Source organism: Onychomys torridus, chromosome 10 (genome assembly GCF_903995425.1).
Source record: "Onychomys torridus chromosome 10, mOncTor1.1, whole genome shotgun sequence".
Lineage (NCBI taxonomy): Eukaryota > Metazoa > Chordata > Mammalia > Rodentia > Cricetidae > Onychomys > Onychomys torridus.
The window spans coordinates 17,992,908-18,020,520 of NC_050452.1; the positions used below are offsets into that span (position 1 = coordinate 17,992,908).

The following is a 27,613-nucleotide window of genomic DNA, read 5'->3' on the forward strand; positions in this document are numbered from 1 at the left end:
CAGTTCTTGTTGGCACAGCAGGTCCGCACCAGTCTCACTGCTTTCTGAAGTCTGAGGAAAGTGTACCTGTACCCCAAACTAAATCCCTCTCCAGTTCCCGGGGCTGCACAGCAAGAACCTCACGGACCACTGTCCTCGCCCCCTCGCAGTAGCTCTGTGGCACTGACAAAGCTTCTTTAAGGTTCCGGGGCAGAAATTGAGGCCCCAGGTACGCCTCTCTGTTCCTTCCACTCAATTTTCGACAGTCAGTCCACCGGCCTCGCCCTGCACAGCTACAGGTGGCCAGGTGGTTCCCTGCCCAGTTCCTACCACCTGCCAGGCCGGCAGGCTGGCAGGCGAGCCGGTGCCCACCACGGGGTGCGCGCCCCGCCCAGGTGCGCTCGGGCGGCGGCGGGGGCGCGCGGGGAGGCGGAGGCTGGGGAGCGGCGCGCGGGCGCGGGGCGGTGCCGCGGTGGGCGCGGCTGAGCCAGCTCGGCGGGGGCGCGGCGCACCTTGCTCCCGCGTCCCGGCCAGCCGCGTCGGTCCCTCCCCGCGCCCCCGCCCGCCCGGACGCCTCCGGTCGCTTCCGACCTCTCCTCTCGGCGCGGCCGCCGATCCTCGCCAAGCCCGCGTGGGAGGACGATGGGTCAGCGCGGAAAAAGTGAATGAGGACGGCGGCGCCGCAGCCAGCGCCTCACTCGGCAGGCAGAGCCCCGAGCGCAGCCCGCCGGCTCCATGGACGCGCCGCGCGCACTGGCAGCCAAGCCCCCCACCGGGTAAGTGGGTGCTGGAGAAGGGCGGGCACAGGTCTCCGCGAGGTGCTGAGTACTTGGGGCGCCAGGGTCTTGCACTGGTCACCGTGGCAGGCCTGGCCTGAAAGCACTTTCCGCGAGAGGTGCTGGTGTAAAAGCCCTTGTGTATATATGTGTGTCCGGGTCGAGGGTGGGGGTGTGTGGAGGGGGTGACCCTCTGTGCAGAACCTCAGCTTGGAGCTGCCTCCTGCCCCTTGCGATCGTGGCCGCTGTAGGCCGAGGGGACAACGGAACTCCGGGCCTCGGACTCCAGTGGTGCCCGTCTGGTCCTGTGTGGGGGTTCCTCCAGCCACCCCTGGCAGGCCCAGTGGCTGGCTTGCACGTTGCCTCATGACAGGAGGGTCCTTGGACATGTGAAGCCCATGTGGCCAGGCGATCTTGGGAGGGGTGTGTGTGTGTGTGTGTGTGTGTGTGTGTGTGTGTGTGTGTGTGAGAGAGAGAGAGAGAGAGAGAGAGAGAGAGAGAGAGAGAGAGAGAGAGAGAGAGAGAGAAAGGGACTAAATGAACACTGTTCTTCTTGCTGCTCCACCCCCACGGCTGTATGGGGCCGGAAGAGGTGAAGACCCCTTCATTGGACCAGGAAAGCAGAGCTGTCATCCCCGTCTTCCGGTATACTCTAATGTCCCAACCTCTTCAATTTCTTTTTTGCTGTCCCCACACCTTGGCAGCAGAGATTGCCTGTCACATTGAGGATTGTACTTGCAGAAAGAGAAACTTGCCTAACACAGGTCAAACAACCTTGCCCTTTAACCCCTCCCCAGATCGTGCCCACTCGTGCCCATCCCTGTCAGGACAGTTGGAAGCCCTTGTGGACTAGGTAGATTTCGGAGAGTGCCATGGGGCCGACCTTTGACCTCTGATCTCTGGAGTAAATGTGTCATGAGTGTTGCAAATGGAATGAGTTGGGGTGGGCCGGCACCTGCTCACGGAATGGCCCACTTTCCACTTGAGCAACTGGGTTTTCTGAGGCAGCATGGGGGACAACAAATCTCTTTTCTTTTGCAGTTATGTCCACTGACTCACCCTGTTCTTTGCCCGTGGATGTTGTTGACCAAGTGTTTATAAAAACCCTTCTAAAGCAGCTCTTTATTATTTCTTAAAAATCTCCCCTGGAGGCTTCCAAAAAGTAAGCTACATTAGTAACTCATAACTTTGAAGCCAAGGAATGTTAAAAAAAAAAAAAGACTTCCCCCCCCACTACACTTAGGTGTGGTTATATAATTCCTTTGAACAAACAGATTCCCCTTAAAGAAAATAAATACGGGAATACTTTTTCTTGGTAACCAGAAATCCCAACACGGCCTGGAGAGATGTAAACAGAATGGCTTTTACATTTGTGGCTTTTCTAGATTATTACATAAATGTATTTAAGGGAATTGAATTATTTGATCACACTTTCTTATAAATAAGTATGAATGGAATATTTAGGAGGCCTGCAAAGTTTCCTAGAGTATCTGCAGAAACCAGTAAAAGAGTCTGGTAATAGTGAAACCACCCTCTTCAGCCTGACCCTAAGCAGCCAACCGGACAATCCAGGTCCACCTTCCTCACTTCTGGTCACCAAGGACTTGTACCATGGTGCAGAGCGTATATGAGGCGTGATGCCCAGCATCCCCAACATATTGTTTGCTTGCTTCAACCCCTTTGTCCAGGAAATGTAGATCTATTTTTTGTAATGTCTTTTATTGCCATTTGTTTATACTTTGAGTACAGAAACACCCAGAAAGTATAACATATGCTTTTATTTTTTTTCAACAAAGATTACAAGTTCGATATAAAGTATCTTGTTAAAATTCGAAGAAGGAAATGGCACTTGGATTTTGGATATTCTATATGGTTTAGTTGTATTGCTTGCCTCTCTTAAAGGATTGTGATGGCATTTGGGGCTTGACAGTGTTGTTGGAGGCAATTAGATTTTGTTGGCTTGTTGCTCGGAAATGACTGTTTTCTTTATCTCTTGAGAATAGGCGGTGTTTGCAGTGTGCTTGAGGGAAGTTTGTTTTCTATCTGATACCAAAGAGGCTGGTTATAAAATTAAACTTTGTGTAAACTATCATTTTCCCACGTGACAGCAGACAACTGATGTAATGAGTTTGTGATTATTGACAAAAACTCCTCAGTCCCCCTTGTGCTGTGTAGACCGGTTAGAATGGGCAAGAGATTGCACATTATAAAGCATGGATTAATGAAGGGACAGATGGGCTGGTGAATGTAAAATCATCTCCTTAGAGCGTTATCTTTGCTAAGAACACAAATGCAAATTTTACTTGGATTGAAATTATATTTTTCTTAGTAATTCCACTAAAGCAGTGACTGTGACGCGTGTCTGTCTGGGGAAGGCATTCTTTTAGGAAGGAGATTGTGTGAAGACTTGATGTGTTGCTTAGGGAATTTTGGAGCTCATTTTTAAAGGGTGTGGTGTGTGTGTGTGTGTGTGTGTGTGTGTGTGTGTGTGTGTGTGTGTGTGTCTGTGTGTGTGTGCGCAAATGTGGCTGGCCACACCCATGAGTGCAGATTAATAAGACAACCTGGGAGTCAGTTCTCTCCTCAGGTTTCAACTAGTCAGAAGTGATAGCTGTTGGAATATTTTAGAATACAGATTTAAGCAAATTGCTTTTTGGTGAAGTTTTAAAATATAGTTAAACCCATACTTAATGTATTTGAATGTATCTGTTTGAGTATGTGGGATCCATCTTAGAAGCTGGTTGTTATAGAACTAGAGACTGAATTCTGTACTGAACACCATGTAAATAAGGGAGAGTGTTTGGCATTTGGCAGGATGGTAGATATTGATTTGTTTTCTATAGAGAAAATGCTAAGTTGTGTAGAACTAGGAAGTATCCATTGACATGAAATTTCAAAACTGGGTACATCTGAGCAAAGGCTGAGTCACTCATACAAAATTAGTGAACTTCAAAAAAACATAGCTTTACTTATTTGTATGCATATATTTATTTTACTTATTAGACTTATTAGAACAAGAAATAATTTGAAAAAAAATAAGTGGGTGACTTTTTGTTGTTGTTGTTGTTGCTTTGGGATATAGAGTCTCTCTATGTAGCCCAGAGTGGCCTTGAACTTGTGATCTTCGTGCCTCAGACCTCTGGGATGACAGGCATGCATTGCTATGCCCAGCTCAAAGTGGGCAATGTGAGACACTCTTACCTGTCAGCAGTCAACACAATGTCAAGAAAGAGGACCTATCCATTTTAATGGTAGTATGACCAGCCATACTCATGTTTTGCACCAAACCATTCAGTGTTTTAATAGTAAAGAAATAGTAACTACATATCATAAGACATTTAGATTTGCTTTTGGAGAATGGACTGGGGAGTGCTGAGATCCTTAAGAATGAGAGCATAAGGATTATCTGTCACAAAACTTCAACACTAAATTTGAACCACATCTTTAAAGATGTTACTCTGAGCTCTTCTTTAGTCCATCAATTCACTTACATAACATTTAATTCCTAGGGATTTTATTTTTTGTATTCATGGTTTTTATCTATGAGGAATTAGACATTTATAATGTCAGATAATCACAGATCAATTTATTACATCAGAATAGCTGTGTTCAGATGATGGATCTGAAGGGCCATGAACATTGCTTCAAAAATACTTGCAAACTGTTGAATCACTCCTGTCTCTGGGATTCTAGAATGCAGGCCGTCCTTTGGTTTTCTCTCATGGTCTCCCATGCATGGGCATATTAGATTATTACTGGGTGGCACTGTGACCTGGAAATAGGACAATCTCCACATTTATGCAGGCTTGAATTCTGTGGCCTCTTTAATTTGTGACTTGCAAAATGAGGTCATAACTTGTATGTACCCAATTATATGTCTGTAATTATTAAGAAAACAGTGATTATAGGATGTATCTGTATCCCATAATAACAGCCTTAAGATACTAGGCCTTTTGAATTTTGTGATTGAATTTACAATAATATTTGCTTTTGCAACTAATCAAAAGTTTTCAAAACTGTTCAGAAATATTTAGTATCAAATCAAATTTGAAATGCACGAACAAGGTTTTATTTAGATTTGAACTAAGTAGACACATCCAACAGACAGTGTATTTTCTATGTGTCCCCTTGGCTCCATTCACATTGAATGATGGGGTTTGTGGATTTTGTGTATCTACTCAGTGGTGTGTTTTAATCTGTGCTGCAACACAGCACAGCTCTCATATTGCACCAGCCACGGAAAACTTGCATGTCTTCTCCTACTTGCACTTTGCTTAAACTATTTACATTGACTTATATTGTTGGTATAGATAATGTATCTTTTAAAATGATTTTCATTTATATAAGTGAATTGTGATCTGTGTGTCTGCAGTCTTCCTCTGTCTTGCCACTGTGTGGTTGAAGGGCCTCTTACAGGTTTCCATTAGCCTTCCCTGCTTCCATCACTCTATATTTCCGACTTTTCTCTTGCTAGGGGGACATTATGTATGCTTGACGAGGTTTCAGTTGCCTTTTATAAAGCTAAGAATGGTAGTTGCTTTCAAGACGTGTACTCATCTTTCTAGATCCACGGTGGTATGTATGCACTTTACAGTGACAAATGGTGTGTTTCTCCAACAGTACATACATTCCCCACGGTCCATCCCCTGGGCCTTTCCCATGTTTCTGAGCTAGTCTATTTGTAAGATAGCTTTTTCCCCCAGCCAGCAATACCCGGTGGTAATTTAGGATTTTAAAATCATCTGTCTAGTCTCCCTCCACAGGAGGTAAACTGCTCCTGGCTAGGACCTTGTCTTCCACAGGCCAAGTCTAATTAAAGTAAGTTCCCTAGCCAAACATTTTTGTTGTTGTTGTTGTTTTGTTTTTTAGACAGGGTTCCTCTGTGTCGCCTTGGCGCCTTTCCTGGAACTCACTTTGTACCCCAGGATGGCCTCAAACTCACAGAGATCTACCTGCCTCTGCCTCCCAAGTGCTGGGATTAAAGGTGTGCACCACCACTGCCCAGCCAAACAAGAAGCTTTAAGATCAACTGTCAAAATATGTTTTACTTAAGCTAGACACATTCCCAGGTCACATGTGCTTTCACATAAATGCTCTTGTAGATCCGCTTCCCATCTACACCAAACCAAGTGATGTGGTTTTTTGTTTTGTTGTTGTTGTTTTGGGGGGAGGTTCGAGACAGGGTTTCCCCATGTAGTTTTGGTGCCTGTCCTGGATCTCACTCTGTAGACCAGGCTGACCTGGAACCCATAGAGACCCTCCTGGCTCTGCCTTCTGAGTGCTGGGATTAAAGGTGTGCGCCACAGCCGCCGCCGCCGCCGCCGCCGCCACCACCACCACCACCACCACCACCACCACCACCACCACACCCAAGTGATGCGTTTTAAAGACTCCAGCTGAATCTGGGCATAGTGGTACAGGCCTGCAGTCTCAGCTACTTGGGAAACTGAGGTGGGAAGAGTACAAGTTCAAGGCCAGTCTGAGCTACAGACTCAGTCACGGTGTCTTCTTGGGTTCCAGAGTGAGTTCAAGGCTGGCCTGGGCAACTTAGACCGATTTCCAAAGCGAAAAGCACAAGGAAGGGTGGAAATGTGGCCTAAGAGAATCTCTTAGGATTCTCACTCAGTGGTATAGGTCCCCACTCCTAGAACCTAAAATCAGTCAAACAAATAAACAAACCAACCCTGCACACAACAACAGCAAAACACTACCTTGAATTTATTTAGAGAATTCAATAAGCCCTTATCCCTTTAAAAATGTCCAATTCTAGATCACTGAACTCAGGAGTCCTACTCCTTTACCTCCTCCTTCTTCCCATAGTTCCTGCCCAGTCTTTGCTGCTCTAGAACCCGTTGAGGGATCCATTGTTCTAGGGGAAGCCCCATGTTGCTCCAGACACAAGGCAGCAAGGGTACCCATTCTCTTTATGCACCAGGAGAAGGTGGGGTTAGTGGGTACCATTTTAGGTGACTAGGACTTTTTGCTTGTTACTCCTGTTCTCCTGTGGGAAGCAGAGAGAAGACTGGAATGAGATTTGGATGCTGGTGGTAGTGTGCACCTTTGATAGCATGGTCTGCAGCCCTCTTGACAGGGCTCTGCGTGTCAGTCAGCTGAACTGTCTGATCTCACATTGTGTGAGGCCGGGCAACTGCACTCCAGCAATGCTGCCCTGTGTGAGTGGCCAGTGCACCTGCAGGACAGAGTTCTTCATCTGGCCTGTTTTCAGCTCATTTTAAATGTAAGTTACTCTGTGGCTTGGAGGTCTAAGGTGACTGGTCAGGATTCTGACTGTGGGTTCTCAGTCTCTGGTGGCCACTGCAGCATCTTCCCTACAATTCTGCCAATGTTGCACACTTTTCCCCATCACCTTGCCCTGGCAGCCTTTCCTTCTGTCCCAGGATGGTTCCTGGAAGCCTTTAGGCCACGTAGGCTTTCCATCCAAGGCCTCCAGTGACTTACAGAAGTTAGCTGACTGGCATTTCCTCTTGTGTCTCCAGGCTTTCCCCTGTCAGAATCCTTGTAGGAATTGTGATTTTAGTTTGCTAATCTCTTCCCCACTGAATTCAGAGCTTCTCAGAGGCAGGCACCCTCTGTGTTAGTGTCATCTGCCTGTGGCACAGGAGACAGCTGTCATCCAGTAAACCAGCTCCGCTTCCCATTTGTGGATAAGAGAGAACTCAGAGGGGCCTCGTGTCATATGATTCAGTGTGTTCCCAGCATGTGCTGGATGCCTCTTTCAAAAAGAAGTGGCATTTTCTTAAACTCTCGCATGCCCTTGTTTCTGCCAGACTGTGTGTGAACAGATGGATCAGCTGGCAGTGGAGGTTCTCTGCCCTAACAAAGTTTGCCAGCAATGTGGCCCTGCTCTGCACTGACTTGAGAGGTGTCAGATGCCTTACTGAGGAACTTGGAGCAATGGTGGCTTTGGGAAAATATGTCCATTTTTAGCGGGATTGTGCAGTGAGTGGGCTGGGGTGATCCCAGCTTATCACAAAGATCCTTCCTTGCCTTGATGTTTTGAAATGGCCAGCTTGTGGCTTCGCCATGTTCTAGTCCCAAAGAGGAGCAGGACACAGAAGCACCTGCCCTTTACTTTGTGACACAAGTTGTATGTATCTCTTTTATACATGTGGCCTTGGCCAGCTCTCATCATACAGTCATTAAGGGGAGACTCAGCATAGGGGGACACAGTCCCTGACAAGATGGTGTAGTAAGGGATAGGAAGAGCTTGACACAGTAGACTGATGGGACAGGTGATCTCAGTGCACATGTGACTCTTCTCCTTCCTACCAGGGGCCTCAGAAGTCAGCTGTCAGGAGGTGTGTCCAGATGGTTTCTAGCCTGTGCTGAGAAATGCATCCTTATTTTGCTCAGTTTGTAATTGGCAGGAAACAGGCCTGAGCTTTAGAGAATGGCTATGTATTGGCCTCTAGCAGCTGGTATTTTTGATTCTTGTCTCCACATCTGAGTGTGAAGAAAATGTAGAATCTTCACCCCTGCCATCTGTCCAGGACTTTGCAGACTCAGAACAAAGAAGTTCCCTGTCCATCCCCAGGAAAAAGTGACATTTAGACAGTCACCCAAAAGGATGGAAGGGAAGGAGCCAGGCCTTTCTCTCTGTCAGATGTTGGGGGACTGGCATGCTTTGACTTTAATGATTTTCATCTTCTGTATTCATGTCCTACCAACTTCTTTTTGTTCATGGTATGCAGCAGTCTAAAGTTGAACAGACTGGGGAGAGAATTCCTTAGCCAGAGGCATAGGCTAACTGTGCTGGGAAAGTTGGAGAGCCTCTTGCCTTCCTCCTTAGAGAAGGCAGGATGAGCAGTGAACGCCTGTTCTCCAATGATGAAGGTTGTCTACGAAGTTCAACAACTTAAATACTGTGTGTGGCTGGAAGAGTTGGAGAACCGAAACTGAGACGTACCCAGTACACTGATTTTCAATTCCAAGTACATAGTCTGAGCAATTAAATACTTAAATAGCTTCCTCAATCAGTCCTGGCAGTGTTTCCCAAACTTAATAGTTGGGGAGTTGTTTAAAAATAGGCCTGGGTGGGAGTGATAATTCAGACATGAACACTTCTGTTCAGGTGGCTAGAACCTTGATAATTAAGAACGAAACTCACTAATGTTCATTAAACAAATCGTTAGCTTGAAAGCACCTGGTGTAGTGTAGGTAGAATCTAGACGTCTGCCATTGTAAATAGTTCCTTGTCAAGGTCCCCATCTGTCTGATCACCCATCTTGCTGCCGCTAATTTTCTGTTGACTCGGTTTTAAGGTAGAAGTAAAACCTTGTCCGTCCTACTCAGTGCCTCAGTCACTTATTATGGTAATGGTGAGTTATGCTCTGACCGCATCTTCAGTATGGGGAATGAGTTAGAGATCTCTTCCCGCCCTCAGCAGATCACATGACTTGTTCTCACGAGTGTTAGTTGGGGTACAGAAATCTCCTTGTTTCTCATGCTATATCAGCCCTCTAAATTCCTATCCTTAACTACTTCTCGGATGTTTTTGACTGGTGTTCATGGAGTGATTCATTTTCAAAGAAAATGCTCCAAATGAAGTTCATGCGAAAATTTCACAACCATTAAGAACCATAAAGGCTAGAATGACGGCTCACTGGGTAAAGTGCTCACTATGCAGGCATGAGAGCCTGGGCTCAGAATTCCCAGTGCCGAGTAAAAGCTGGGTGTGGTGGCATGCATCCATAAAGCACAGCATCAGGGGCAGAAACAGGCTGGCCCCTGGGGGTTGATACCCTCTCAGTCTAGCAGCTAGACTCTAGCTGAAACATGGAGCTGCCGGTTCAGTGAGACATCCTGAGTCAAGTAATTAGTGGGGTGAGGTGACAGAGGAAGATGCCTCACATGGATCTCTGGCTTACACACACACACACACACACACACACACACACACACACACACACACGGGAAGGTAATTTACCTACAATTTCACATTTTTGGAATGGTAATCTTTTGGGTTATAGTTTTTTAATTATTTATTTTTGTTTTATTTATGTTGGTGTTTTGCCTACATGTATGTCTGTGTGAGGATGTCAGATCTTGGAGTTACAGACACTTGTGAGCTGTCATGTGGGTGCTAGGAATTGAACCCAGGTCCTCTGGAAGAGCAGTGTGCTCTTAACCAATGAGCCATTTCTCCAACCCAGTTTTTTTTTTTTTCCTTTTTCTTTTTAAAGAAGAAAATTGATGTGTTCATAGGCTGTCAGTTAGGTGTGTTACTGTACTGGTGGTATGCTGTAGGTCATGTTGAGTCTTTGGATGCTCTGTGAGACTTGACTCTTACAGGGTATTCCCCTGGTCAGAAGGACAGTAGTAGCTTTCTTCTGGTTGGGGTTTCAATTGTCCTGTGACTTTACAGCCTGGCAGGTAACCCCTACTCCTCATCCCTTGGAAACACAGAACTGAGGTTCCCAAGTCCCCTCTGCTGAGCCTCTTCTGCTTCCTGCAGGAGGATGTGATACCCCAGTATGCTATAGCTTCTCACCAGCCTTGGAAACAGTCTACCGCAAGCATCCACATGAAGCCTCTTGATATCTGTCGCCTGCTGCTGTCCACCTGATGATGTCCTGCTACAGTTCTAGGAAGCACAACCCCTGAGACTCTAGATGGGACTTAATTTTCTGAAGGAAGTATGCATGTGTGGTAGGAGAGGAACCCCCCTCAGAAGTGGGTGGATGCAGTGAGAGCATGGCTGAATTAATACAAGTTGGGCCCAGACTCTGCCTCCCATCTAGCAAGTACTTCTGCCTTGATGCGGGCTAATGAATTAATAAACATGAAAAGCCTTCCTTTGTACTGATATGACTCGGCTCTCTGTGTCTTGTGCTGATGCATTTGATAGAGGTACAGAATTCTGCTGTGTTCAGTAAATGCACTCCCTTCAGAACTTATAGATTTGTTAGTTGTGTTTTCTTGTGTATAACTTTAGGCAACCCTCAGTGAGAGCTAGATGATTCTTTACCTGTCCCTTTGTTGTTGGTAAGTGAGTCTCACTGACAACGAGTGTACTTGGCACTTACAGGGCTTCTAAGGGCTGATGTCCTTCTGCAGGGACATGCTAGACAGGGGAAGGATAGTGTGTAGCATTTTGGTGTGGCTCTTTTTTTATAATAAATAAAAACTTTATTTATTTATTTATTTATTTTCATTCATTCATTCATTCATTCATTCATTCAACATCCCAGCCACAATTTCTACTCTCTCCTCTTCTCCCAGGCCCTCCCTGGCCTTCCGCATTGTACACCCCCATTCACTTCTCCTCCATATCTATTCAGAAAAGGGCAGGCCTCCAATGGATATCAACAAAACATGGCATATCAAGTTGCAATAAGACTAAGAACTTCCTCTTGTAGTTATACATAAGTCTGCACAATTATAATAATAAAAATCTTATATCACCTACCTCAATGTGGAATTTTTATTTCCTTTTTTTCTTTCATTTTTCTTTATTAAGAAATTTTCTACTCACTCTACATACCACCCACAGATCCCCCCCCCGTCCTCCCATCCCCCATCATAGAGCCTTTGTCCAGTGACTGATGGAGGCAGATGCAGAGATCCACAGCCAGGCGCCAGGCTGAGCTCCGGGAATCCAATCGATGAGAGAGAAGGAATTCTGCAGGTGGGGGACGTCGAGATCATGATGGGAGAACATGCAGAGATGACCGGCCACACTGGTGGAAACCCATGAACTGTGGACTAGTGGCTGTGGAGCCCCCATGGGACTGAACTAGGCCTTCTGGATACGGAAGACGGTTGTTTGGCTTGAACTGTTTGGGGGGCACCCAGGCAGGGGGATCAAGATCTGTCCCTGGTGCATGGCAGGCTTTTGGGAGCCTGGTGCCTGTAATGTGAGGCCTTGTGCAGCCTTGGTGCAGTGGGGAGGGGCTTGGACCTGCCTAGGCTCGGTGTGCTGGACTCTGCTGACTCCCCATGGGAGACCTCGATTTGGGGGATGTGGGGATGTGGGGTGGTTTGGGAGGGTGTGGTTCTTACTGGGTTATTGTGCCTGGTATTGCACACATTCCTACAGCTCACTGGTTCTTACTTTTATTAGTCAGCTTCTTATTAATGTGACAATTACCTAAGATAATTAACTTCTCAGGAGGAAAGATTTCCTGTGGTTATGGTTTTCAGTGGCTTTAGTCTATGGTCTCTTGTTCCTGTTGCCTTCAGGTCAGTGGGAGCACATCATGGTAGGGAGTGCAGTGGAGGAAGCTGCTCAGATCAGGGTGGCTAGGAAGTAGACACAGGAAGGGAGGGCAGGGTCCCCAGTGACAGGACCTTCTCCATCTGGGCTCACCTCCTTAAGGTTATGCCATGCCCCAGTAACACCAAGTTCAAGACCAAGCCATTAAAATGCCGGGCTTTTAGGGGCTCTCCAAATCCTAACATTACATCGCCCACTGAGAGACACAAAAGTGGAAAACCATTCCTTCTTCCTGACTAATATGTTTCTCACCTAGTGTGAGTTGTTTTTGTGTTGAATCTGCTCTGTGTATTAGAGTCTTAGCTCTATGGGAGTCTGTGCGCGTGGAACATCCCTCATCCAATTTTTTCCCCCCAGTGGAATCTGTTGTGGTGATATTGGATAGATGGACCTGAGCAGAATCCTTGTTTCTGTTTTAACCAGTTGCTATAGCTAACTCAGGTGAAGGAGGAAGAGTATACCCCTGACTCTTATTTTAACTGTTGGTCTGTGGGAAACATTGCTCCTTACACAAGACATCTGAGCAGCAACCCGAGGAAAATTGTATGCTTGAGATGTTTTCTTGGTGCTGTCTTTTCAAAACTGTAGGTCTCTTACGTCAGTGATGATCATTTAACGGGCAGCTTAGTGGGAAGTGATGGGCTATTTGCCTTTAATCTGAGTTGGTCTTTATAATAAACTCCTGTGCCCTGAGGGGAGGGCTATGCACTCATTTGTATAACATTTTTATTTAGAAAAGGCAGTGTTTCTATAATGAAAAAAATGTTTATTGGCTTGAAAATGTGTTTATTTGTTTTCAATATGTCTAAGTGGTTATATGACTTTTGTGAAAGATTTTCCCCACCAGTCCCTCTTTCTTTTGTTAGCGATGCAAAGAAGAAGGCCTTGCTCTGTGGGTGCTTCCTGGGACGGTGGGTGAGGGATGCTGCTGCAGAACCATGGTCGTGGTTTGCAGTTCTGGTCTCTATCATGCTGAGCATGTGGAACTGCAAATCTTGTGGGGAGGAAAAGTAAGATCTTCCAAACCATCCTTGGCCACTGAGACATGTGTAACTTGAACCAGTTAGCTAGCTTTCTTGTCCCCCAGGTCCTCTTGATTTTCTGGAATTTCATGGACTATAGAATGTTTTTACAAGTTTTAAAATTTTATTTATTATTAGTGTGCATATGGTGTGTGTGTGTGTGTGTGTGTGTGTGTGTGTGTGTGTGTGCGCGCGCGCGCGCTACAGTGCATGTGGAAGTAAGAAGAGGATTTTCCGGAGTTGCTTCTTTCTTTCTACTGTGAGACTGGGGACTCACTTAGGCCATCAGGTTGATGTGGTCTTTATCCCTGAGCCATCTTGTTGGCCTAGGGTAGTAGAATTCATGAGATAATTTGACAAGGAGTAAAAGGATCCAGTGGAGTGCCTGCCATATGGTGGTTCCTCTTTTTTTCCCGTTACTTTTTTCAACCAGCAAGCCATCAGGCTAAACAAGGGAACAGACAGTAGGTGCTAGTATGGTACACTGTCCCAGAGCATGTCTGTAGAGAGACATTCACTACATTGCCCATTGTTTTCACACAGTAGAGACACGGCCAATGCTACTGTAATAGGAAACTGAGGACTTTGCATAGTGTTCAGAAGGGCCTGCTGCTTTAACATGGGGAAACAGCAGTAGGGGCTCGATAAAGATGGTAGCTTGTGTTCATAAATTGCTCCTGTGCAGATGTTATGAGCACAGCATTGTATATGGATCAGGTAGGATGGGGAAGTTCTGGGGTGGACACAACAGGAAAGACTCGGAGCTGATGGAGATGCTCTGGAGACCTGTTTGTCTCTCTTGAGGAGTTTTGTCATCATTTTTGAGTGTGGGCTGCACCTTGTATCAGCTTAGTGACCCTGGCTGGGGGCTCAGTGCTCTGCCCCCACACAGAAGTGTCTGCTCTATGTATCCTTTAAGTTCTGCTCTCCTGGCAGTTGTCTGATTCCATGAAGATGGGGCCAGGTCTCATCCAGGATGAAGTGATGGCTGCCCTTAATGAGTTGTATGCCATCCTATAGCCAATTAAAATGAGTGTGAAAGTACATCTCGGAGTTTGGTGTTTGTGTAACACCGGCAGCAATAATCAGAAAAGAAGCAACAAGAATCAGGATGATTTACCTAGACATTGGTGTCTGAGTGTTAGGAAAAATGCTGCACATGTGTATAGATCATTGCTGTTGGGAGTTGGACAATAGTTAAGCTAAACTATGAACAGTATGCCTGTTCTTGTCCCATGTAACATCTAAGAGTCATTAAAAAGCTGCCTCGCCTTTTTTCCTGAGGCCCCACTGTCCAGATGGGGCAGGATGCCCTATCCCACCAGTGATGATGCCACCTTGATACAGCACAGTAACTTGATGTAGGGTTTTAGATGGTGACATTTTCCTTTCTCATTCAATTGGGTTTTATGTCCTCAGACTCTATAAGGGGTAGAAAGCATTTATGTATATCTTTGCCCTCTGAAAATGAATATTAGAACATTACTCTAAGATTACAGTGTTTTGCATTAACTCTGTAAGGAGGCTTAGAAAAACATTAGTCTATTATAGTATTTTAACCATCCTATTTCATAAAGTATAGGGTATATAGCAGTAATGGAGGCACTAGCTCGTTTTGAAAATGCAGGCCTGTGAATTAGTATATGTTATCATAGTTTTAGCATTACCTTGGAAACACTGAACTAGTGATTTCATATGTGCCAGAGCCTGGTTCCGCTGCTGCCTGGCAGGTGTCGGTGTCCAGCTCTGATAATCGTGCTTGGTGCTGTATGTGATGCCCCTTTTTAAAAATAGATGCAAACTGGCAGTAGAAGTTACTCATCAAGAGGTGGAGTGAGCCCACATTAGGGCCCTATATATAGTTTGAAAGCGTGGTTATCAAGACACTTGTGATCCTTTAGGGGGAGGAAGGGCTTTATCAGTTTACATAGCAGTAGAATGTGGGTATGGCTTGAAAGTGTCCTCCAATCTTTATAGGTTGGAGATTTTAATTCCCAAATGGATATCTTAGTGGAGAGGTATTTGGGAGGTAACTGGGATTTAAGATCATGGGGTGGGGACCCCACGCTTACTTTAGTGGCTTTTCAGAAAAGATAGCAAGAGCCCAGTTAGCCCACAAGCTTTGCTTTATTTCACCACAATTCAGGACACAGCTGTATCAAATGCTAAGCAAATGCGGGTGTCATGCCCTCAGCTTCTCTGTCTCCAGAACCATGGGGTAAGGGAATCTGTATTTTTTGTAGGTTTCCTAGGCTGTGACATTCGGTTACAACAGCAGCGATGTCTGGGAGTGGGCCTTCTTGTCACGGTTCAGCACTAGGAAAGGTGTTCTTGTTTTATTCACAACTTGTTTTTTCCAAACTTACTCTGCTGAGAGTGAGGTCAGGTCTTTACCTTTGTTAGCTAGTGTTCTTTCATAAGGGCCTTTTTAGCACAAGGCACAGGGACAGTCCTCAGAGAGGACATAGGAATTGAGTGGGATGTAGGTGAGGGGAGGTCGAGGCAGTAAAGAGCAGGCAGAGGCAATCAAAGACAAGGCCTGGCTATTGCTGCTGAGACATGATGCCTTTGTGAAGCTAGGAGGGGGGTTAAGAGCTCGTGAGGCTTTGAGCTGGAGGTTGAAAATTGGGTAAGGGATAGCGAGGGGATGGCAGAAGGGTACCAGCTGGCATGAATAGAAGCCACAGGAAGATGACAGTGTGGGCTGTAGTCACCACCGTGCGTGCCTAAGTCAGTAGCAAGGGTAACAGGTGACTTAGATGCCTGCATCAGGAGGCATTGTGGAGGGTCAGCAGGTGGGCAATGCAGAACATGGCTTTGTCTTGATGAACTGGGAATCGGGCCAGCATTTTTGGGCACAACATGATGCTAATGGACAAAGTTTGTTCTCAGAACATTTCATGATTCCAGAGAGAGAAGAGAGGAAAAAAAGGTGGAGGTTAGCTGGGTTGTGGTGACGATGTCTTGGTTCTGCAATCTCGTTAATAATGGAGCTGGGATCCTGATGCGGCTCTAGTCTGATGAGTCCTGGATGGTAGGGCGTTGCTCTGTCCCACAGTCATGGTGGAGGGAGTGTAGTTGGAAATGTTAAAACCTTCACAGTGGGGGTGTTGGTGTCCTGGACAGATCACGAAGTGGGAACTGGGCAGAAGCACAGCTTCATAAATTTCCTTAGGGTGGGAATGGGTGTGTTGTCTTCTGACCACAGGATAATGATTCATCAGATGTGACTGTCAGCAGGTGCCTCAATCTCCTTGAAGATTGATTAACTTTGTGATCCGCCATGGGGTCAGGACAGCTGCTCTAGTATATAGCTGAAGTAAAGGGGCAGGTGGGGCTAGGCCCTGGTGATATCAGCCGAGGGTGTAGAAATTGGCAGGGTACGTGATGTCTAAAGTCTTCGTGTGTGTCCTCAGTGTTACTTCTCACAAATACCTCATGGGGTGGGTTCTAATACTATTTTAAAGGTAAGGACTGCAGACCACAGAGGGTTAACTCTCATGACCAAGGACAGCTAACTTGATACATTCACCTATTAATTATGTTGATGCAATCTCATTCCCTCCTCAGATATTCATGGATAACATGCTGGAGGGCCCTGAGGGAAGTCCAGAGTCTGAGGTGAAAGCAGGGAGATCAGGGAGGAGCAGTGAGAGCTCACTCAGGTCCTTGGAAGGCAGGTGACCTGGGAGGAAGGCCGGGTTTACTTAGGCGTGCTTGGTCCTTGGCGTGGTTGGCTTGGAGTTTGTCACAGTTTATTCTTTCATTCCCCTGAGAAGGTATCCATCCTGCTTACCCAGTGTTTCTGCAACACACAGGTGGTAATGACACGGTAGAGGACATAGACCAAGGACTGTGAGTGTGTACTGTTTATTCTAGTACATTGTGCATCCTGCTCTTTGAGAAGTGGGAGTGTCTAAAACTTACAGCATGAACACATGTGTACATAAAGCAAGCAAGAATGGAAGCCAGTGAGCTTCTGGTCAGAGACATGCAGAGTTACTCACATTTAGTCTGTGGGCTCATCTGTCCACAGTGAATGTCCACAGAGCATGGCTTTGAGAGTGAATCCCCGCTTCAAGAAGCTCAGAACCTTGTGGAGACACCCAGGCATACCATGAGAAGGATGCATACAACTTTGGGCTTCTAGACCCAGAGCAGGCCACCTGAATCATTGAGTACTTTTCTTGGATTTTGTCATTCACCCACCTCAGTAGATCTGTTTGCAGGACCATTACACTCCCCATTTTGGAGCTGAACATACTGAATCCAGAGAGACTGAGTAGCTAGTTGAGGGAAACCCGGAAACAGTACCACACATAACACACACACACACACACACACACACACACACACACACACACACACACACGTAGCATTTCTATCATTAATACCACCTGTCCTCTGAACAGGGTTACCAGCCTCCACTGGCTCCAGAGCCATAGGGCCCATCTTTACTTGCAATGAGTGGGAAAGCCCCAGGTGTGTACCCCTGGAACCAATGCTGGTGTGCCGGGAGGTTTCAAGCTTATGACTTTGGGAAGAAATAGGAACAGACAGGAAAAGGTGAGTAAAGTCTAGATTACTTTGGTCTCTGATGATTATTCTTTTTAGTTCCCCAGCAAAGTTGCAGCAAAATGTCTTTGTTTGTTTGTTTCTTGGCTTTTAAACATGTTTTTTTATACCATATTATTTTATCATACTTTTTCTCTTCCACAGACTTTGTGCCTACTTTCCCTTAGCCCTGCTGGGATTTTGTCTGGCTTGAACTTATTCAGGTCTTATACATGATGTCACAGTCTCTAAGTTCATATGTGCATCAGCACTGTTGGGTCTGGAAGATGTTGGAGAATATAATGCTTTCTTAACAGACAACTTTATACCTTCTAGGAAGCCAGGTAGTGGGGACTGACTGCAATTGCTGGGCTACATTACTTCATTTCTCAGTGTCTTAAGAGTGCTGAGCCCTGTGAGGGGTGTGTGTGTGTGTGTGTGTGTGTGTGTGTGTGTGTGTGTGTGTGTGTGTATACAGACCATGGAAGGTTGTGTTGGCTGGTCTTTGAGAGGGTGTGTTGTATAAGCTTGTGGCCCTAGGAAAGAGCAGTACCTGCCTCTAGCTGTCTTTTCTTGGCCATACCATTTGCACCATAAGAGACTTTATTCAGATGGTTCTTCCTGACTACAGGAACTCTGTGATGGGGAGAGTCTTGGAGGGGAGTCTTTAGGAGTAAGTGGAAGAGATCTGAAATAACAGAAATGAGTCATTATACTGAGATGAGCTGATTGGACTGGAGAATTAGAGTCTACTCTATTCTACACAAGCAAGTCCACTCTAAGCTTGCTTATAGCTGTGGATTGTCTGGGATCCTGGATGCTACACAGAATGCTCTCTGTTGATGTTATTTAGGTCATTACTGTTACTTCTGGGGGTCTGTTTAATGATACTTGATACATTTCACTTGAATTTCATGAATTTCATTCTCTACTTTCCAGATGGAGAATAGCCAATGTTCTGATTAAAGACATCGAAGTAAGCTGGGCATTATAATTCCCATCTGTTATTTTAGCACTGGGAAGTCTGAGGCAGAAGAGCTATGAGTTCAAGGCCAGAGCGGCCTACATAGTGAGTTTCCAGAGCAGTTTGAGCTACAGGGGAAGATCCTATCTCCAAACTAACAAACTTCAAATAAATCAAGCATGATGATGTAGCCCACCTTGCTCAGTTATCTGCCTTTGTGCTGGGTTGTAAAGCTCCTTGGGGCTGGCTCTATGTAGGTAGCCTATATGTGTGGATGGTTGTTGTTTGCTGTGATGAAATCACATCTGATCACAAAGGAAAGTGACTGGATTTAAGACTACAGATAGTACTGATCTGTTACTTTGTGTTAGTATCCTGGAACTGTGCAACTGGCATCAGTAACAGCTTTTCTAAATGTGACATAAGCTCCCTTGTTGCAGTAGCTATGTGTAGTCGTTCATATGAAATGGCTAGGAGATGGCTCCATCTTTGTTTACTTACAGTGGGATGCTTTAGGTCTTTGCGGTGTGGCCATCTTTCTCTGTGTGCTTGGGTGTCTCACAGCTGGTACCTGACACCTGCAGATGATGAAGTGACTTGGGGGAATGGAGGAGGAAGCTTATGTGACCCTAGCCTCCAAAGTCACACGTGATAGCTCCAAATATGTTGGTTAGATACAAATCACTAAGTCAAAACCTTGCTGGGGGTGGTGGTTGGAGTGGCTACACTTGTTTGGGAATTTCTATGGAGCAATCAGCTGAATCTCCTTCTTCCAAAGCAACTGTCAAGACCCTATTAATAACATCCACCAGAGGTCTAAAGAGGAGACTTTTATAACCAAATCTCACTTGAGGTGGGATGGGCACAAGGTGTTCTGATAGTTGTTTTTCTGTGTGCAGAGAACTGCATGTGGTAATTATCTTTACATGAGTATGTGTTATTGTTTACATAAACATTCACAAAATGGTGAAAATTTGCCTACTGTTAATAACAAAGGACAATAAAACCTTCTGATACTAGAAAGTGAGCAAGTATCTCAGTTCGGGTTTACCCTTGTTATCCTCATGTTGTTCCTCATAATGTCCATTTGCTGCCATTTTTAATGCATTGCACATGCTTCATCCATGTTGCTTAGAGAAAAGGCAGTTGAGCCCAGATTGCAGGCAAGCTCTTGATGGGCTCAGCACTCACTCTCTGTGAGTAGTCAGCAAAGGGCTTCAGGAACACTCATGGTTAAAGGACCAATTAATTCTGCCTGAAGTGCAGGGCCCAGATACGTCCAGTTTATTTCTCTGAAGGGCCATCTCAGAAAATCTGATGTGTGTTTCATCACCATAGTCACCATGTTAATTAAATGTTTTCCTTGCAGCCAGGAGTTCTGGTATTTGGGTGTGCACCTCCACTGTCCCTCCCCTTCCTCTGTCTGGTGCTGCTATCAATCTACATGCGGCTGTATATATATGGCCCTGTGCATTGCAGTACTCTGTTTTTGTTATGTTCTTTCACTGAACGTAATGGTTTTGTTATTTACTCTCATGTGGCACTCCTGGGCTTCACACTCTTTATTGACAGGCACCGATCCATGCACTAACTTGGAACAGTTTGTCTAACCATTCTCCATTTGACAGATATTTGGATGATTTCCAGGTTTATAGGCAAAGCTACTGTGACCATTCACATACAGGCTCTATGTGACACATAGTCCCTTCCTTTTGGGTCAGTACTTTGAGAAGAAAGGCTGGGTCACATGATTGGTGTGCTTTTAATGTTTAAAGGAACTTCTGCCCTGTCGTACATTCCACTAACTATGCACAGGAATTATATTTGCCAGGCCGTCCCCCCCCCATTTTAATGTGTATGAAACATACTGAATTTTACATGTAAGTGTTTTGATTTGAGATGTGATGTATGTTTGGTAGCTTTCTTCAGAGAGACAACAGCCTTCTTTATAAGGGCCCCTTGTTTCCAAGCATGGGCTGTGTGGCAAGTGTGTGAGGCTTAGGCCTCTCCTCCCACATATGCAGAGTGAAGAATCAGTCTTACTTTGTGGCTCTAATTCTCCAGTGGCTGAATTCCTTGAGCTGAGGTTTCCTCTTTCCAGTTTCTAGTATTCCCGGTGCTGGTCATCTAGCTGATGATTCATGCACACCTTGACATTAACCTGGCCTCTGCTGTTTTTGGATTCAGTACTAAATGTTGGTGACTCGGCTCTTCAGAAGGCAGACACGGTTGTAGTCATGCAGACTATATGCTGTTGCTCTTGGTGAGATGTGGCAAGAGGGACAGGCAGTCAAGTCTGGGGGGGGGGGCTCCACTAGAGGGAGAGCCCCAGGGCTTCCTCTGAAGATTAGTATACCTGTGTAGGGAGGGGCATGTGCTTGTGAACGAAGTCAGGGTTGGATCTGTGGGGAAGTGCTGTTCACATATTAATGGTTAGTGTCATTATTTTGGTAATTCAGTCTTCCTGAAACTTGAAAGGAGAAGACAAGACTGATAATGTGAGGAATGTTACTGAGAAGTAGTCTAGGATGGTAGGGGAGCCCCAGAGGTTCAAGCTGGCTGAGGATAGGCTTGGGTTTAACTTCAGGAAGACAGCCACATGCACGTGTACTCCTCGGTGCCCTTTCTCTTTGTATTTATGCTTATCTTTATGGGTGAGGGAACAGCTAAACTTTTTGCTTAAGACAAGACTTAAAGGAAGACTGAATACAAGTCTGTCAATGATATTAACAGGTTTTGTTTTGCTTTCCTGAAGCCGGCTCCTTGAACTGTGACATTTGGTAACTCACATGATCTCTGCTGGGAAGATCCTAGTGATAGGGGTTGGGGTAGGGGTGTTCCAGTCTGTTTAGCCTCTTGGAACCAACATGTCCCAGAGATCAATAGCCAGATTTGCAAGGAAAAAGAAATGGCCCTTTGTCTTCTGGTAGCCAACAGCACATGGCACACATCATGATATTGTGACTTGGTCTTCTACTGTCTCCAGGATTGGGTGTTTGTGTTTGACTGTATTTTTTCAATGTAAGTGTGGACCTTGAACAATCATTGCTTCTCAACTTCAGATGGAGGCCCAGCCACCCTGAGGTGAGGCCGATGCTGCTCCAGTTAACACCCAGTACCTTCTGAATGGGTGCCTCCCAATACCATCTTCTTACTTCTGTGCTGCCATTTTTTTTCTGTACCCATCTGTTTCCCTGAGGCTTTAATAGGGCCCATATGCAAGGATGGTAATAGAAACAGAACTAGCAGAGCAAGCCAAGCAAACAGAGAATGGAGAGAGCCTTTAGCTATGAACACAAAGCAGTGTGCTATGACTGAGCATCAGTTTTGTCCTAGCATTTCTGACAAGCTGAGCGTAAGAGAAACAATAATTTCCATGATTCCAATTATTAAAAGTAGGACATACTCTGGTTCCCCAAAAGTGACGCCACTTTTCCTGGCACTAAAAGGTAATCCCTTACAGTTGTTTGGCCAGGGCCCTGTACTCCCATCCATACTGTGGCTTGTTGGAAAGCTTTACACAGAATTTGCAGACTCTGTAAGCACAACTCCTGCATGTGGAGTGTGATAAGTGGTTGATGATGTAGTGTGAGCGTTTGTGGAACCATACTTCTGTGGGCATGGGGCTCCATTGAGTCAGGAGCATTGGGGCTGCCTGTGCTGGGTGCAGTGGCCTGGGCAGTGAAACTTCCAGTAGAAAAGGCATAGTAGCATAATAGGAGCAAGGAACAGAGGCATCTGATGAGATGTATTTATTGATGGATGGCAAGAAATTTGGCATTGCATGAAGGGAGGCCAGCAAAAAGAATATCTGGGCAGGATCTCTCATAGAGGCCACACAGCAGTGTAGCCCATCAGGAGTTTTGACCAAGGCATTGGAAGAACACAAGGGATCATTGGATCCTATCTTAGAAACTAACTCAGGTAGCATTCAGGGGGTGCTGGGAGACAAGAGGTTGGGCTATGCAGCAGTGGCACCCTTGAGGAAGGAGAAAGAGGTTCTGTGCTGCCTTGGGAAGGAGGTTGTGCGTTGGGAGGGGATTAGGATGCCAGTCATTGATGGAGCAGAGATCTACTGTAGGTGCAAATTGGGAAAGGAAAAGAACTTTTGAGTTCTGATGTTATGACTTGGTTGGTTGTGAGCCCATGAGAATAGTTTAAAGAGCATTTTGTAAATGCCTTTGCAAACATGATAGCGCCATCATACATGCTTGATCTTCCTCAGAGGACAGGACAGGTCCAGTTCAGCCTCATTTCATCAAGACTCATTCTGAGTCACAGCCAGAGTGGTGGAGGCCGGCCTACAGCTGGAGCTGCCAACTCCCTGGGTCATGGTGGTTGTCAAAGCAGGTCTGTAATTTCAGCCATGAGTTTGGGGTAAGGAGCAAAGTGCCAGCTGTCATATGGAGTGAGAATGCAGTGGAGGGACTGTGAGTAGGACCTGCCTGGAGTGCTCAGCAGGGAGCACTGGGTGCCTTCAGGGAGTCCATGCTCCTGAATGGACCTAGAGATCACCAAGTGGACCAGAGACTAACTCTGATTAAAGGTTGCTAAAGCCACAGCAGAAACTGACACTGCCTGTCTCGTTTGTTATCACCCATCTATCTGGTAGGTCTCACCTTCCTCTCTTCCCTAAGGGTACTGTGACAAGGAGGATTAAGAATTTTCCCAGGGCCTGGAAGCTAAGGTGATGACTTAGCTGGTTAAAGGGCTTGCTGCACAAATGTGAAGACTGGAGGTTGAATCTCTAGTACCCACGTAGGAAACCGGACATAGTGACCCCATTGCTGGCAGGGAAGGCAGGGTGTAGACAGGAGAACCTCAGGAGCTAGCTGGTTAGCCAGTCTAGCTCAGTCAGTAAGTTTCATGTTCAGTGAGAGATCTTGTCTGAAAAAAGAAGGTGGGGAGGGATAAAGGGAGACACCTGATATCAAGTTCTGATCTCCATGTGGACACACGCACATACACTTACATTTGTACCCCACACAAGTCACACACACACACACACACTTGCCATGTCCTAGGGTTGGTTGTCAACATACAGGAAGCCCAGTTAAGTGGGAATTTGAAGTGAAAAGCAAGACTTAAAATTAAAACCATATCTTAACTTCCTTGTTTTTCTGAAGTTCACACTGAACTAGCCAGCTTGTATTTTTGCTTGCTGTTCTACTGTGTATTTGACTTAGTTTTCTGACAGTCTAAACTGACTAAGAATATCATAGACTAAGCAACTTAGATAACAAATATTTATTCTCACAATTTCTGGATGCCATGAAGCCCCAGATCACAGGGCCAGCATGGTTGGTTCTGATGCTTGGTGAGAGCCTTCTTCCTATTTTAGGGTTTTGTTGCTGTGAAGGGACATCATGACCATGGTGACTCTTATAAAGGAAAACATTTCATTGGGGCTGCCTTACAGTTCAGAAGTTTAGTTGATTATTATCATGGTGGGAAGCATGGCAGCATGCAGGCAGACATGGTGCTGGAAAGGTAGCTGAGAATTCTACATCTGGATTTACAGGCAATAGGAAGAGACAGTAAGCCACTAGGCCTACCTTGAGCTTCTGAAACCTCAAAGCCAATCCCCAGTGACATACTTCTTGCCAAAAGGCCACACCTACTCCAGCAAGGCCACACCTCCTAATAGTGCCATTCCTTGTGAGCCTATGGGGCTGTTTTCATTCAGACCAGCACACTAACTTACAGATGGGATCCTTCTTCTTGTCCTGAAGTGGGAGAGATGCAGGCAGAGGCAAGAGAGAGAAAGAACCCCTCCTCAGGGCACTGATCACATTTTTTTAGACTCTCCATCCATGGCCTATGCTCTTCCTTCAGGCCCTACCTCCAAATAGTATCATCTTGGGCATTAGGATTCAGCAGAAGATTGGAGGGGGGAGCAGAGGAGAGGTGGAGGAGGTGGGGGATGGAGTGTGGGGGTGGCGTAAACATTGATTCTCACAGCTCAGGTGATAAAGCTGTCCATGCAGTCTATGAAATCTGTCCTTCCCTTCTGAGATGGAACACGGTGTTCTTCAACAATCATAGCTGTAAGTCCCCAGGGGAAAGAGTGTGAAGTGAGGACAGAGGAGGAGCAGGTGCAGTCTTGGAAGTACTGTTCCCAGAGGGACGGACAGCCCCAAGCCCTAGACAGCAAAAAGAAAAAGCCCTGTCATGAACCAGTTGATGTCTGTTCACTGTCTATCCAGTTCTGAACCCCAGAACCCCAGCTGGAACACTTGGAAGAGATGCAGTGACTGTTATGTATCCATCAAACATGGATATGATGTATTTTGATCATATCCACCCTCACTACCTCCATCTCCCCCAAGATTTATCTCTGCCTCCTAAATCCTCTTACAACTTCATGCCCCCCACCATGTTATAAAATTGCCCCCACTGAGTCTACTTTGTGATGCCAGTATATTCCGTGGGCCGTCTGCTGGAGGATGGTAGACTTTCCAGGGGCCATATTCTTAAAGAAAACTCACTCTCTCTTCCTGAGCAATCATCAACGGTTAATAGCCCCTCAACCTCAGGGTGTAAGGTTTCTAAGCCCTTTCTCCCTTCCAAGCATGTTCACAGGCTTGATCTAATGCATGCCTTGTGAAGGCAACTAAGCTGTTGCCTTTATGAGGGTGGTGGTCTGTCATGTCCAGAAGACACTGTTTGCCCCACTGCTCCCCAGTCCATGGCTCTCATAATCCATCTCCTCTACCAAGATGGTCTCTGAGCTCGATTATGGTCAAGCATTCCACCATCATTTATCCTCTGTGCTTTGACTAGTTGGGGGTTTCTTCCTTAACTGCCTAGTCTACTGCACAAAGAAACTTCCCTGATGAGGTCTGAGATAGGAAGTAATCTATGGGTATAGATGTAAATTTAGATCCACCCTACTTTCTATTTAAGCTGTATCTACATGGCATTGTTATCCACAGGAAGGCAATCCATTTTGACATTTTACACATATATTATTCTTAAGAACGGGTTGAAACAAATGAATATAGTTTGTGCACTGTAGCTGCAGTTTCTCCATTTTTAGTTTGAATATGCAAGGATTGAAAGTTATTTAAAAATTGCATCTGTAATAAATATGTACAGGCCTTTTCCTTGCATTTTAAGCAATGCATGACAAGCTGCTTCCATATAATTTATGTTGTATTAGGTACTGCAAATGAATTAGACATTCAAGTGTATATGATAATATATAAATTATAAGTAAATAATACAACCTTACCATTTTATAGGAGGCACATTAACAGGTGAAAATTTTGATATTAGGGGGGTCCTGGTAAACCAAAGGGTCCTCACTTTCTCCATTATGAAGGATGATTGTCATGGTTTCCAGTGACGTTAAGGGAAAGATAATTTTTCGTAAACATTAATTGTAAAGACAGATACTTGAATGAGTTCTTGTTTTTAACATTTTATTTTTTAAAGTTAACATAGTATGCAGTTGATTTATATTTTTTAACAAAGTCCCGTATGTTCAATATCTGTATAGGTTTGCTAACACATTATAGATCTGTGTTTATAGTCAGGGTGAAGAACATACCCTGACCTTTCATGTTCTCATCTCATAGTCTTCCTGACAACTGTTCAGTCTGCTCTTCCTCACTGTGACTTTGAGAATGCCATGCAAATAAAATCTTGCAGGTATGTTTTTGTTGTGATTAAACACTATGACCAAGGCAACTTTGTGTTGTGGTAGCCCCTGCGCTACCACCACCCGTTTACCATGTCTGAGTGAGGAGCTGTGGATCAAAAAAAGAGACAAAAGACAGCGGGTCATCCGTGCCAAAGGATGCCGAATGCCGTTTATTGAAGAAGGGAGGAAACCTTAAATACAGGCTTACAGCACAATGGAGGAACCCTGGAGGGCAGTAGTTCGCTACTGAATGTTCTACATTCTTGCATCTAAGCTTTTTACACCAAATGCAGGATACACAAACCAAGAACCTCCAGTGAGCATTCAAGAGGGTGGAGACTGGCAGGGAATCAGCATAGGGAGGACATCAAGGTCAAGGTCGGCAAGCAGAGTGGCAGTTACCCAACTTGGGAGTTCCAGGGCACTACAACTTGGAGAGGAAAGGGTTTATTTGGCTTATACTTCCACATCATTGTTCATCATTGATGGAAGTCAAAACAGGAGCTCAAACAAGGCAGGAAGCTAGAGGCAGGAGCTGATGCAGAAGCCATGGAGGAGTGCTGCTTACTGGCTTGCTCCTCATAACTTGCTCAGCCTGCTTTCTTAAAGAACCCAGGACCACCAGCCCAGTGGTGGCACCACCCACAATGGGCTGGGTCCTCCCACATCAGTCACTAAAAAAATTCTACAGGCTTGCCTACAGCCTATGGAGGCATTTTCTCAACTGAGGCTCCCTTTTCTCAGATGACTCTTACTTGTTTCTAGTTGATATAAAGCTAGCCAACATGGTGTATCCCTCTGAGCCTACACTTACCATTACATTTGTGATTGTGTATGTTGGTTTATTCCTCTGTTGCTCGGCAGTAGTCTACCCTGTGGGTCCACCAATCTGTTTACCATCGCTCATTGTTCCAGTGTTACACCACTGCTATGTTGCTATCAGCATTCTTGCAGGTCTGTGTTTGTGTGCACTTCCGAGTTCTGTGTTGCTAGGGTGAGTATGTTTGCTCTTGCATTTACCTGATGACTAATAGCTTCATTACTTTGCCAGCCATGCATCTGTTTTGTAAAAGAATGTGTCTGAGCCCTTTGCCTGTTCCTTTTTTCTTGTTGTTGTTTTGTTTTGAAAATATTGTTTTTAAAGTTTCTTTATGTAACCTGAGTACAGTTCTTTGGCCCTGTGTGCGATTTGAGAATCTGTTTTTCTCAGTCTATAGCTTGTATTTTCATTGTTGTTGTTGTTGTTTTTAATCATCATCTTCAGGAGAGTGGAAGTTTTCACTGAAGACATTTGTTCTCTTTGATCTTCATGTCTACATGTGTAGGTACCATGTCTGAGAACTCTTGCCCACTCCTCAACAGGAAGGTTTTGTCTTATGCTTCCTTGTATACATCTCATTTTGTGAATTTCTATATAAATGTGGGATTTGGGTCAAT

General features: G+C 45.4%; 1 protein-coding gene across 4 annotated transcripts in view; it reads left to right on the top strand.

Moving 5' to 3' along the window:
• The first annotated feature begins 452 nt into the window (after nucleotides 1–452).
• Nucleotides 453–27,613, top strand: part of Cobl (cordon-bleu WH2 repeat protein) — a 232,127-nt gene continuing 204,966 nt past the window's right edge. For all 4 annotated transcript variants that reach the window (XM_036201372.1, XM_036201374.1, XM_036201373.1 and 1 more), the window contains exon 1: nucleotides 453–755. In XM_036201372.1, the coding sequence (XP_036057265.1) occupies nucleotides 715–755 (41 nt within the window). In that variant the 5' untranslated portion in view covers nucleotides 453–714. The remainder of the gene's footprint in view (nucleotides 756–27,613) is intronic.